General features: G+C 38.7%; 1 protein-coding gene across 2 annotated transcripts in view; it reads right to left on the reverse strand.

Moving 5' to 3' along the window:
• LOC100556565 (cytochrome b5 reductase 4) overlaps positions 1-13,550 on the reverse strand; it is a 29,123-nt gene that overhangs the window by 4,062 nt on the left and 11,511 nt on the right. For both annotated transcript variants that reach the window (XM_008121716.3, XM_008121710.3), the window contains 10 exons: positions 12,603-12,690; positions 9,845-9,886; positions 8,639-8,693; positions 7,460-7,517; positions 6,454-6,547; positions 4,215-4,247; positions 3,528-3,650; positions 2,968-3,108; positions 1,680-1,832; positions 1,202-1,352 (listed from right to left, as the gene is read on the reverse strand). In XM_008121716.3, coding sequence (XP_008119923.1) covers positions 1,202-1,352; positions 1,680-1,832; positions 2,968-3,108; positions 3,528-3,650; positions 4,215-4,247; positions 6,454-6,547; positions 7,460-7,517; positions 8,639-8,693; positions 9,845-9,886; positions 12,603-12,690 — 938 coding nt within the window. The remainder of the gene's footprint in view (positions 1-1,201; positions 1,353-1,679; positions 1,833-2,967; positions 3,109-3,527; positions 3,651-4,214; positions 4,248-6,453; positions 6,548-7,459; positions 7,518-8,638; positions 8,694-9,844; positions 9,887-12,602; positions 12,691-13,550) is intronic.

Genomic DNA, 13,550 nt, shown 5'->3' on the forward strand with positions numbered 1-13,550 from the left:
TAACTTTCTGTCAAATGTATTTTCTTTATTTAATTAATTTTTATGATTTTGCCTTATATGTGTATCTCAAAGCAGCAAACTATGGAGTCAACAATTTAAAATACAATATTACCCTCATATATTTGGTGGTACGTCACTGAGCCACTGTGAATTATAGTGAACCTTCCCCAAAAAAAACAACTTCCTCCAGAAGTTACCACTGAGTACCCCTGGAGAACCTAGGAAAGTTGTAGAGGTATCCTCTCTAGGAGTTTGCTAGCTTCCCCAGGGTGACTCTATGGTAACTTTAGGCAAAATATACCATAGAATCATCAGGAGGATTCAGAAAATTCCTAGAGAGGACGTATTTTGTCAGATGGAACCACGGGTATCATGTCCCGTGAGTACAGGGCTTGAAAATAGTGCAAATTCACAGGCATATATAAATTGGATAAAGCCATTGTACTGCAAAGGTTTTAACAAAAAGATATGTTAAACACAATTAGAATTGGCACTAATCAGATTCCCACAGGTGTTCCACATGTGGGGTGCCACAGCAGAGAAAGCCCTCTCTTTTCTTTTCCCAGAGTGGCTTGCTTCCACTGGTGAGAAACAGGGGAAGTCATTTTCCAGAGACACCAATCCTCAGTCAGGCTGTATCTAAGGAACAGTATTCCCTCAGGGCAAGTTCCCAAGCTATTATGGGAAATATCATCATAAGCACCTTTGAACTAAAACTTATTGGCTGCTAGTATGTGATATCTATACAATATTCTGACCAGCAATTCAGCTGTTGCATTTTGCACAAGCTGCACTTTCTGAGGCATCTTCCCTGCCTTCTGCATTTTATGATGCAACAGACTAATGCAGTTATCTCTTTGAAACCTCAAGCAGAGAGTAGAAACCAAACACTTTTCCAGCATCTGGACAATTCCTTAAGTAATCAGGGGGAAAAACTCTATTTTAGCTCTTAAAAATAAATCCATAAGCAGAAAACTTATTGTAAGCCTCAGCTAAAGCATATCCACTGACTAAGTGGAGTTTACATAAGGATTTTAAGCAGGCCTACACTAATTGGATTTAACAATTGGCTTTAGGCCATAAATTATCAAAATACTGATCTTCCAGTGCACATATGGTTTGAATGGGATACAATATCAGTTTAAGGCAGACCTATAACATTCACCTGGAACTAGTTATGGTCATAAGGGTAGAAAATTACCTGAGAGTATTGCTACTAGTCAAGGCATAGTTTAGGAGTTTAACCATTGGTGTGAATCCTGTGCCTCCTGCCAATAAAAATAGTTCTTCTACCTCTTCAACTTGCAATGTGGTAAAGTTACCTTCAGGGTTACTGAGAGAAATATATTCCCCTGAGAAGAAAAACCAAACAGTATAATAAATGATAAACAGAAGATAATGATGGTGTTTTCAATAGGAACCAAAATAAACAGAAATTTGCTGCATTTCCATAGCCCATAATTTTTCAGGACAATATTAAAAAGAGAACTTCTTTAATAATTTGAAGCCATATTTCTGGTTGAGCCAAATTAAGATGCCAATTAGGTTACCTTTTAAAAATGATAATGTGTTTTGACATCATTATAAAAATTAGCAAGAGGGAAATTCATAATAAGAAGTGGCATAATGTATAGAGCCATAGGATACCTTGCTTGGGGGGAAGGGGGAGAGATACTTACCTATTTGCAGAGCGTCAAGCACTGGGGTGAATAGTCCACTGGGATATATCTTGATCATGAAAAATATATGTGTCTTATCACAGCAAGAAGGGCTTTTGAATTTCGATACCAAGGAAGATGCCACTGGCGTATATGGCTTCACTATCTCAGCATCTAAGCAAACCAAATGAATGAAAACTGCACATTAGATTTTAAAAGAACTTTAGAAGCAGTTGGCATGCCAGGAGAAACCCAAGTTGATTGGTATCACTTTAAGGACCAAATTAAGCAGGGTTTGTAAGAACAAACATAGCAAGCAGGGGCCCTTTCTGGTTCACTCATAGATCTGCAACAGAGGTTCAGTTTGTGGCAACAAAGATTGTCTTGCCTACTTTTATCCTTATTGTTTTAGACTTGTAATTTCTATGGACAAATTCTGGTCACTTGGGCAGGACCCATTTAGAAAGGCAGGAGGCTTGGAATAGCATGTTCGTCCTCCTTGGATATTTTCATGTTATTTGTGGTAGTGTAATATATTAATGCTCAGCCTGATAACTTCTATACCAGGCATGGGCCTTCAGGTGTTTTGAACCTCAACTCTCACAATTCCTAACAGCCTACCAGCTGTTAGGAATTGTGGGAGTTGAAGTCCAAAACACCCAGAGGGCCGAAGTTTGCCCAGAACTGTTCTATGCTCTCACCATTGTCAACATGGTTCCCTTTAACAAAATCAAGCACCAGAAAGCAATCAATTACTGGATTCACCTTTACCATTTTACCCATAAACCTGTCATTGTAACAAGCTCTTTTAATTTTGACTGTTATTCTGTAGCATAAAGAAATCTCAGGTTACAAAGTAAATGGAAACTAGACATAGAAACTTGCCCTACACTCCGTCTAGATCACTTGAAAAATGTAGTTTTAGACTGAAAAGACACAAGAGTCGATGAGAATAACATGTTAGTTTCCCTATGATAAAGAATATTTTGAATCTGGTTGCTATTTCTTTGGCAAATTTATGTTAATTTTTAAACAGAAATAAATGAATTTTAGCAATTAAGCCTTTGAAGGCTGTGAAGACCTGCTTGGAGGAAACATTTTGCAAAGAGATAATGGACTTAGTATTTGAAATCCCTGTTTGCATGTGTGTAAACCTGAAATCATTTTTTAAAATGTTTTATTTTTGAAGACAAATAACTCGTTGATTCTGGAATCTGCCAACTTTATAAATATTTTAATGCACCTTTTAGTGGAACTAGAGCAGAGTGTTATTTTCCTAAAAAGTATAATAGATTTTCCACTACATTACCTGTAATTGTTTGTTTGAGGTAAACATGGTGCCCAACAGGGACCTGAAGATGAGTTCCTGGTGGCAACATTAAACAGAATAGCCTGGTGTCGTGAGTGACATTTTCCTTTGATAGCAATTTGCATTTTCTGTAGCATAGACCTTATAATACAGAAACAATATAATTAATTCAATTCTCACCCTATTCATTTATTTTAAAATGGAGATGAACAGGTTGTTTGCTGCATAGCTCTGAGCAGGTACAGAAATCATCCAGGTATGAATTGAATACAAAAACAATTGTTCTGCTTCTGATAGAAATTTTTCCATTGCCAGAACATACCTTCTGTGAGTGGAAAGAAAACTTTGGATCCAAGTTAACATTGTGTAAAATCTATGTACCCATGCACTGCTTTAACACTTAACTGTATCACACTAGCATTTTACACCCTGAGATTTATTTTAGGAGAATACAAAAATGCGGGGTCGTTCTCCCTCCTCCCCGTAGACCCTGTCCTTCCATGTGTTCTAGAGGCATAAAAAAGAGGTGTGTGTAGAAATTAACAAGACTAAGTAATTACCTCTGTCTGTGCACTTTACAAAAGAGTTGTGACTCTCTAGCGGCTGCCCAAGGGTCTTCCAAGACAGTGGTTCTCTCTTCGTCAGGACAAATTCGACCTTTCCCACTTTTTCAGAGACCTGTACTAAAAATATACATAGTGTTGTTCTATGCCAATGGGAGAACCATGGCCTAAAGCTGATGTAGAGCCAATGCACTGGCAAATTCCTTCTTCCTCTTATCCTTCTGCCGTTCTTGCTGACATTTAGATACTGATGCCAGACATTTCCAAAGCTCTCTAAAGCATGTTTTCAGGATACACCGGAAGCAGCAGTGAGGACAGGAAATTGCTACTTCTTGATCGAAGTGACAGAGACAATTCCATCAGCAGAAGTACTCTGTTGGATCCTAGCCAATATTTTTTTTATGGGAAATCACTAAAAATTGATCCTACATACTAATGTTCTATAATAACAGGTGCGTGTGTGTGCATGCTATAGCTCCAAATGGATGGATTAGTTTTAATGGATAAAAATCTATCTGCATCTTGCACCAGCATTTTCATTTATTAGGTACCTCCAAATTACCAACTCAATAGAACTAAGAAGGGACTTTGAAAGTAGAAGAAGTTATTATCACCTACTGAATATATTAACTGGAAGGAATTTTTTAAATGACATTTTGACCCTGGGAAAACAGACTTACTTACCTATGACTTCCTCATGCACTTCAAAACTCAGTTCTGAAACAGAAGCATAGATTCTGATTTTATATATAGTAAAGGTAAAAACAAAACTCAAGGTTCAATCAATATTAGTATTAGAACATTATTTAATAAACAGTGTTATGAAATGTGAAGGTGACTAAGTCATATGAAGCCATTTGAATATGGTATTTGGGGGCATTTGATAAGCCAAGTTATAAAACCATAAAAATAATAGCTATACTGCAATGTTTCCTTACATTAATATATCGGCCTGCCATTACGTAAGAGCCTTGGCAACATAATGATTTTGCTCAAATCTGTAAAGAACTGAAACGTGTCCCATTTTGAATTGTAAATTGTGCTAAATCTGTAAACATTCAATCTGGTTTCAGGCTTGGCTATGGAAGAGAGACAGCCTTGATCGGCTTGGTGGATGACCTATGAAGAGAGCTAGAAAGGGGGAGTGTGTGCCTGTTGTTCTTCTGGACCTCTCAATGGCTTTTGATACCATTGACCATGGTATCCTTCAGGGACATCTCATGGGATGGGACTGGGAGGCATTGTCTTACAGTGGCTTCGATCCTTCCTGGAAGGCCGTACTCAGAAGGTGGTGCTGTGAGACTCCTATTCAAACCCTTGGCCATTGACCTGTGGTGTTCTTCAGGGTTCCATTTTGTCCCCCCATGCTGGGTAACATACACATGAAGCTGCTGGCAGAGGTTATCCGGAGTTTTGGAATACAATGACACTTAGAATCATAGAATAGTAGAGTTGGAAGAGACCTCATGGGCCATCCAGTCCAACCCCCTGCTAAGAAGCAGGAAATCGCATTCAAAGCACCCCCGACAGATGGCCATCCAGCCTCTGTTTAAAAGCCTCCAAAGAAGGAGCCTCCACCACGGCCCCGGGGAGAGAGTTCCACTGTCGAACAGCTCTCACAGTGAGGAGCTTATATGTGGATGACACCCAACTCTACTACTCTTCTCCACCTAATGCCAAGGAAGCTGTCCTGACCCTAAACCACTGTCTGTCATCAGGGCAAACAAATTGAAAGTTAATCCAGACAAGATAGAAGTACTCTTGATCAGTCAGAAGGCAGACCAGAGAATACAGATTCAACCTGTGCTGGATGGGGTCACACTCCCCATGAAGACACAGGTCTGCAGTTTGGGGGTGTTCCTGGACTCGGCACTGAACCTGGAGGCCCAGATATCAGCAGTGGCCAGGAGGGTCTTTGCACAATTAAAACTTGTGCACTAACTGTGCCCATTCCTTGAGAAGCCAGATCTGGCCATGGTGGTACATGCCTTAGTTACATCCTGCCTGGATTATTTTAACACGCTCTATGTGGGACTGCGTCTGAAGAGTGCTTGGAAACTTCAGTTGATCCAAAGAGCTACAGCTAGTTTGCTGACTGGGGCTGACTACAGGCAGCGGACAACCCCTCTGTTGAGGCAGCTCCACTAGCTGCCAGTCTGTTACCAGGAACAATTCAAAGTGCTTTAAAGCCCTAGACAGTTCAGGTCCAGGCTATTTAGCCGACCGCATCCCCTTGTACAAACCTGCCCAGGCCCTGAGATCTTCAGGAGAGGCCCTTCTCATGGTCCCACCTCCAACTCAAGCTCAGTTGGTAGGAAAGAGAGTGGGGGGCCTTCCTTCTCGGTGACTGCCCCTTGACTGTGGAACTCCCTTTTTCCCAGGGAAGCCAGAATGGCCTCTTCCCTGCTGTCCTTCCAGCAGCAGGCCAAAACCTTTTTATTCAGGTAGGTTTTTAAAGATGGTGTTTAAGATCTAGTCAGGGGGTGCTGTGGTTTTTAACTCTGAATATGTTTTGATGGATTTTAACTAATTTTTTACTGCTGTTTGTGTATAATTCTGTTTTAATTTTTGTATATTTGTATATTTTATGTGATAATTCTTTTATGTCAAGCCACTTTGAGTCCCCTTTGGGGAGATAAAGCGGGATATAAATAATCATCATCATTGATTTTGTCTATACACCCTCTTAAGATCTTGGAATTCAGTGTAGCTATTTTAATAGATGAATAAATAAATGAATTTTACATTTGTGAACTTTTGGATGCGAGCTTTAAATATAAACACCATGTGCATATGGCTGGTATATCATAGTCCAGATATAATTATCACTGTACAGGTATCATTGAGAGAACTGGTAAAATTAATACAGCCTGGGTGCATTAATATTTTAAAACAAATAATATTTTGCTAGTAAAGCACTCACCAACATGTAAAAGGTATGAGTAATCCTTTACTATGATTTCTCCTCTCAGTTTACCACTGTGAAGATCAGCTATCACCAATTCAGGATTCATATTCTTTAAAAAGGGAGGAAAAGCTCTCATTACAAGGGAGTTGTTAAAACTGAGAAGTGATTCTTCTTTATCAATAGCACATTCTCAATAGCCACGGTGCTTCAAAGTAACACACAATCCCCTACTATGGAAAGATTACTCTAGACAAGGGGTTGGTTCAGGTTTTGGGGGATCTTGGGGTTCAACCACAATGTCATGCCTTCTCTACTTATTTTAGCTTAATTTGGTAATTTCCCACACAAAAAATGTAAAAAAAATATTAATGACAGATATAATTCTAAAATAAAATGTGCTGGAATTAGGCACTGGTCTTGGATTATGCCATAAGTGAATATACAACCCTGAGAAATTGAATCTGATCCTTGGCTTTCTATAAACCAAAGTTGGTGATACAGTGGCCTTCCAGATGTTATTAGGAACACAATCCAACTATTCCTGACTATTGGTCATCAGTGTCTTGGTCTGAAAGGAGTTGGAATTATCATAATCTAGGAGAGCCACGAGTTTGAGAAGCCTGTCCCACAATGACACACAGAGAAACAAATTGATAAGATGGTGCAGGTACAATTAAATGGGCAAACAATGTGCATTCATTCAGTTCCATGTGCTTAGTGTTAATAGGGTTGAAGACTTGGTACCAATGCCAAGGACATGGAAAGCAAGATTTTACAAAAGGATTTAAGAAGAGGAATAGGGTACTAAACTGATTTCTTAAGTGGTAATTCTATGCATATGGGACAACAACAAAGAATTGCTGGATTTGTTCAACGAAGAAAAAAACTGTGGATGATTAATTTGATTTGATGAAGGTGATTTGATGAAGCTGAAGGAGAAAAATCATTACCCATTTTTATTTTAAAAAATAATCCAGAAATATACCACTGCAATTCTTTACAACCAAACACAATTCTTTACCTTTTGCTTAGTGTATATGACCACAGTGATGGAATCATCTTTCTGGAACCAATCATAACTGAAACAGATTAAGAAAAGTACAAATCTTTTTAAAACAAACAGTTATATATGTTTCCATATGAATTTATCTTCAATGTCCGCTGTTGTTAGTGGATTTGTGCTTTTCCTTTTGTCTCATCCTCAGTTCTCCCCATTTGTAAAATCAGACTACTAATTTGTTGCTTTTGACTATGTCTTTGTTCTCTTCAAGCCATTTTAGAGTTAGTGTTATAATCCCTGATGTCTAGTATTTTTATGTAATGCACAAATATATCTGCATGCATCCAGAAGAGCAGAATACAGTTTACCAGTATTCTTCCTGATAATAATAATAATAATAATAATAATAATAATAATAATAATAACAACAATAATAATAATAACTTTATTTTTGTATGCCGCCTCCATCTCCCCCAACGGGGACTTGGAGCGGCTCACATGGGGCCAAGCCTAGCATATCATATAACATCATAAAATGAATAGTTAAGAGAAGCATCAACGTTAAAAACTAATTAACAAATCATAATTTAAATAAAACATAATTGAAACAAAAATATTAAAACAATCATTCAAGGCATTAGAAGTCTATTATAACAATACGGGCGACAGTCAAACTGAGGAGAGAATGTCTATGTCAAAATAGAACATATATCCAAAAGACAAGACAGGTAGGGAGATAAATCTGGAATGGAAGACAAACTATAAAATGACAGGGAAATTTTCAATATGGATATGGGCCAGGTTATAATGGGCTTGTCTAGTCAAAAGCACAACAAAACAGCCATGTTTTTAACTGTTTCCGGAAGGCCAAGAGGGGCGGAGCTAATCTAATCTCCCTGGGGAGGGAATTTCAGAGCCACCATTTTGAGTTTGCCTTTGGTTGGTAGGCTTCTGTGTACTAATAAAAAATAAAATAGATGCCACAACCTGAGGTCTAACAATTTCCAATCTAGAGTCTATGAAGTTATTGTAAAGTGTGGGAGACTGTATTATAGCACTGACTTAATCCAAACTATAAATATAAATATTATAAATAACAATTATATAGCAGCAAAATATGTTCCTAATACATTTATGTTCAGTCCTTACAAATATGGAAGCTTGCAGATCAAAGCAACTTAGAAAAGTAATATATTATACCTGGGAACTATGTCTTTTGAACTGTAATCCAAATTTTCATTTTTTGGAAATGTACCTACAAAGAAAAGGAAAGTATATACAGTTTAACATGTAACATTCTGAAAACCAGATACTTCATTATAAAAACTGTAACCAGATACATTAGTTTCATTTAATTATACTGACACCAGATATCAAGTGGCCTAATCTACATCTCAGGAATGTTAGGAGAGTAAAGGGAAGAGAGCAAGAGTAAGGATCATGGTAATTAAAACAATATGCTGGGTTCAGAATAGGTGTATTATCTTTTGGGGAAGTAAAAACCTACTCTAAATAGTTCAGAACGTTTAGTTTAGCTTCCTTAGGTGTTTGAAATATTTGCTTACACGGTGACAGTCTAAGAACAAGAAAAGGCAAAAACTAAACATATCAGAAATAAACAGGTTTTTCCAACTACAATTAGTGACACAGAAAATACATCCAGACTAATTCACACAGATAATTATGGAAAGGAAAGCAATTAGAATGTCAACCCAAGACTGATATTAAAGGAGAAAGTGAAAAAAAAGAATGTAAGACACTTTAGCTGCATTGACATTTTTAGAACAAGACACAAATGCAGAAAGGGGCAGTGACAGAATAAATGTGACTGTCCTAGTTCCCAGCAGACAAAATACTACAAAAGCTTTGGTGCAGATCTACAGGAAATTTCACTTCCCCGGGCCTTTTCTAGTGGCACCATCTGAGGAGTCAGAGATGGTAAGAACTGTTTGACAATGAAATATACTGCCTCGGAGTGTGATAAGCTCTCATTCTTTGCAAATTTAAACCAAAGGCTGGACTGTTATCTGTTGGGAGTGTTTTGATTGTGTCATCCTATGTGGCCAAAGGAAGTTGGATTGGATGGCCCTGATTATGTACTCCAACTCAATTCTATAGGATGAGATTTGCAGCTCTGACTCAAATTACCTTATTTTCTATTATTTAGATGTTTTCCTGTAGCATGTCTTCTCTCATCCAGTGCTTTGTTTAAGCTGTGTGTTTCTATTACAATTCAAAATATTGGGATGGTGGGGAAAGGGAGACAAGTGGCAGATCAGAAGCAAATAGTCCCACATTTCATCCAGAAATTTAGAAACACAAGCTAATCCCTAATTGCCCATCTCCACTTGTGTGTTGCATATTTTTTTAAAAGCAAGGTGGGTTCCTGGGAGCATGAAAACTTACCATTCAAGAGCTCATTCCCTTCAGGTACTCTGGGGCAAATCTCTGCAAATGCAACAAAAAGAATGCAGTGAACATTAACAGCAGAAAATTTCGCAATGGTGAGAACAATACCCAGACACAACACACAAGTGAAGCTTTATTCAAGATCTGCTATGCTAAAGAAACAAAAGGCTATGCAAAACTTCAGTTCTATAGTAATGAAACAGAAGAAGAAAGACCCCACTTATGTAAGCATATTTATTGGATGCCCCACTAGTATTGTCCTTTGGAAAAAAATGATAAAGGTGAGAAGCACGGCGTAAACAATTTCAGTATCTGAAGAGGCAAATATCAACTGACAGTATTGATCCATCTCAATTATATTAAGAAAGTAATGTTCCACATTCCTCCTTTTGAAACGCTTCTTTTTTACCAAGCCCAGGAGCATAAAATCAAGTTACATGTAGCAGAAGTTACTTGGGACTGGATGGGAAGACTTTCAATGAATCACTTCCAGCAGGAAGTCACAAAGTTAAGATGCTGCCCTAGAGCAAAAACAGATGCCCAGAAAACAATAAAGTGGCTAGACAACAAGGGTTAGCTGGGGGAATCTATGTGTCACCTACAATCTGGGAGTGGTTTAGGATGCCCTCTCCTTGCACATTATTTTAATTGTATCAAAGTGATAAACCTGAACCAAGGTTGCTGTGTTTTAAATCTATTTTGTTGCACTTAAAGATCACTAAGCCAATTTAGCTTGAAGACCTCCCAAGTGACAAGAAGAAAACCACATCATAACACTGCAGCTGCCAAGCATGTCAACAGCATCAGCCTCCTAGCAACGCAAAATCCTATCTCCTGGATTCTCCTCTGCTGAGTTGAAGAGACAGACAAATGGATTAAGAGAGGCTCTGAGAATAAACTGAGTCATTGTTTAGTGATGTTGGCAAGCGTTTTAAAAATGCATGATTAGAAACCAAAAGTTTGTGTGTTACACTATGTATTTGTGGGCAAAACCATTGCTTTCATAGCTGACACTTGTTAGCTTTACACATCAAAAAATGTAAGACATTAAGCAGTGCTTCCTGCCCCCAAAAATCTGAATTAAATTTGTATGCTGAAAGTAAAATGCTGCAGTTTCTGCAACATTTAGGTTTACACCACTGCTTTTTTACAACAACATTTTATTATGGACCAAAGACCCTTATTGCTCAGTAAGTGTACAAAATATGCAAGGTTAATAAAATTAACAACAGCTGACTGATTTAACACACAGTTGGATGAAATTAGCAACAGTTAAAACTGATTAAAATACAGGATTAAAACTGAAGCCAAACAAGATGGCTATGAACATAGGTAAAATACTACAAAAGGTACCAGGCATGTTTCAGCCTGTGTCTAAAATGGAGAATTGTCTAATTCTTTGGAAAGAAACTTGATAACAGCCAGGGACACGTGGGAAAGATCATCACCAAGTAAAAACTTAACATATAAATTCACTGGACTAGCCGGTAAGTTTCTCAGTAGGGGATTAATTATGTGTGCTCGAGCTTGTTCATAAAAACTGCCTGACAGTAGAATATAGTAGATGCATTCTACTTCCTGTTTGTTACATGGGCAATCTTTCATTATATGGAATACCCGCAAATCCCCTAAGCAGCAGTTCAGATGGGAACACCTTGCCTTGGAAAATAGGCAGCGGCATTTGGCTACAGTCAAGTTCTGTAGATAATTTGTTGGAAAGGCCCAACATAATGTATGGACAGGGCACCTGGGGAGCAAGATACTTATGAACGAGAGTGCAGCTCGCAAAAAGCAATATCCCACTGATATTGATTGACTTGGGAGACATGTCAAAACCCAGGTGAGTTAGGAAGGATACAGAAAGGCCGCTGGAAGAAGGTTTCTTAGAACTGAACTTAAACCAGCTGCTTATGTGCTCATCCTAAGCTAAGAACCACTGCTTTTTAAACTGTGGGTTCTGATATCAAATAGGGTTCCGCCTTAGCTTAATGTTGGGGTTATGAAAAATTTGGCAGCAGCAAAAGGTCTCTAGATGCCATCCATTTACACAAATCTGTTAGCAAGAACATGTGGTAGAAGCTCTTTCTTTGGAAGTTTTTAAACAGTGGCTGGATGGACATCTCTTGGGGGTACTCTGATCGTGCTTTTCCTACATTGCATGGACTGGATGGCCCATGCGGTCTCTTCCAACACTGTGATTGTATGATTCTATGGATGTTTACAGTGGACTTTGCAGAAAAGGCTTCAGCTGGACTCCACAAAAAGGAAAATGAGTCTGTTTGCAATCCTTGCAAATGCCAATTTATTATCAGTAAATGTTTGATTTTTATACCTGTTTTATATACCTGGGGTCACACAAAAAATTATTGGGAGTAAAGTGGAAAACTGCAATCTGTTTTAAGTCTGTGGTATCACCGCCTCCCTCCAAGCCCCCCCCCCCCCCGAAAAATCCAGTTCTAAAACAGAAGGGGAAAGTGAATGAGTTGAAATGGCTCTTAATGCTCATTATTAGGATAACAATTAAAAAATCTGGGGCCATTTTGCCTTAAGATATGAGGAGAGAATGAGCAAGGAGTGTGAGGGCTGCACTTTGCCCATCCCTACCATGGACATTCTAGCCAAGCTGGGAGAACACCAATCAGCTAATACATCATGAGCATTCAACCCTGTTCATGCTGCCTTTAAAGAAAGCGCATTTAATAATGTTACCTGCAATAATAATACAGCAACGTTTCTTTCAGAATATGATGTTTACCTTTCAAAGGAGCAGCAAAGGCCTTGAGTGCCATTCTTCCAACCAGGCACTCTTTCAGCATTGACTCATAATTGACCCAGCGATGAACCTGCACAAGATAAAAGAATAGTACTTTTAATGAAACATTCCTGATAATGTCTGATGAAGCAGATATTAAGCTATTCTACTTGCCATAAGTTTACTGAGGACAAGGATACCTGAAAAAATGAATGTTGCTTTTTCTCTCAATGTAAACTCTAAATGTACAGCTCTCTGTTTTTAAACAGATCAGGTATACCAAACAAAGGAGGCACTCTTTTGTATTTTAATATGTTTTTAGGTTATCTTTGGTTCCCAAAGTACCAAGGACATCTGTTGTGTAAGTAATGCAGGTGGATTCCCCAATGAAAACAAGTGCAGAATATTTAAAAGATGATAAAAGTAAAAATAATGCCTTCAAAATATACAGGTTTCTATAAATATATCAGTGCACACAAAATATTAAAATCTAGCTTCATGAACTAGTATTTAAATTTCTTATTCCACTATTGAAATGTATTCTCTACTGAATCTGAATGCATTTTCTCAGTACTAATGCATAGTCAGAGGCGGTTCACCCGTCAGGCAAACTAGGCACTTGCCTGTGGCGCCATCTTGTAGGGGGCGCCATTGAGTACCGGCCCCATGGTGAATCTGTCCCAGTGCCTGGAGGACGCGTCTTTCCAGGGCTTCCGCTCCTGGGGCCCACGACCTGATTGCGGGTGGGAGGGCGGCTTTCCAGTGGTGGGAGAAGCGGGCACCACTTCTGTCCTCTGTAAAGCGCCCAGGAATGTCTTCACTCCGAGAAGGAAGGCATTCCTGGGTGCTTTGCAAAGAAGAGAACCGGGCGCCTGCTTCTGTCCTCTGCAAAGCGCACAGGAATGTCTTCTCGCCGAGAAGGAATGCATTCCTGGGTGCTTTGCAAAGGAG

Source organism: Anolis carolinensis, chromosome 1 (assembly GCF_035594765.1).
Source record: "Anolis carolinensis isolate JA03-04 chromosome 1, rAnoCar3.1.pri, whole genome shotgun sequence".
In the NCBI taxonomy this organism is placed as follows: Eukaryota; Metazoa; Chordata; class Lepidosauria; order Squamata; family Dactyloidae; genus Anolis; species Anolis carolinensis.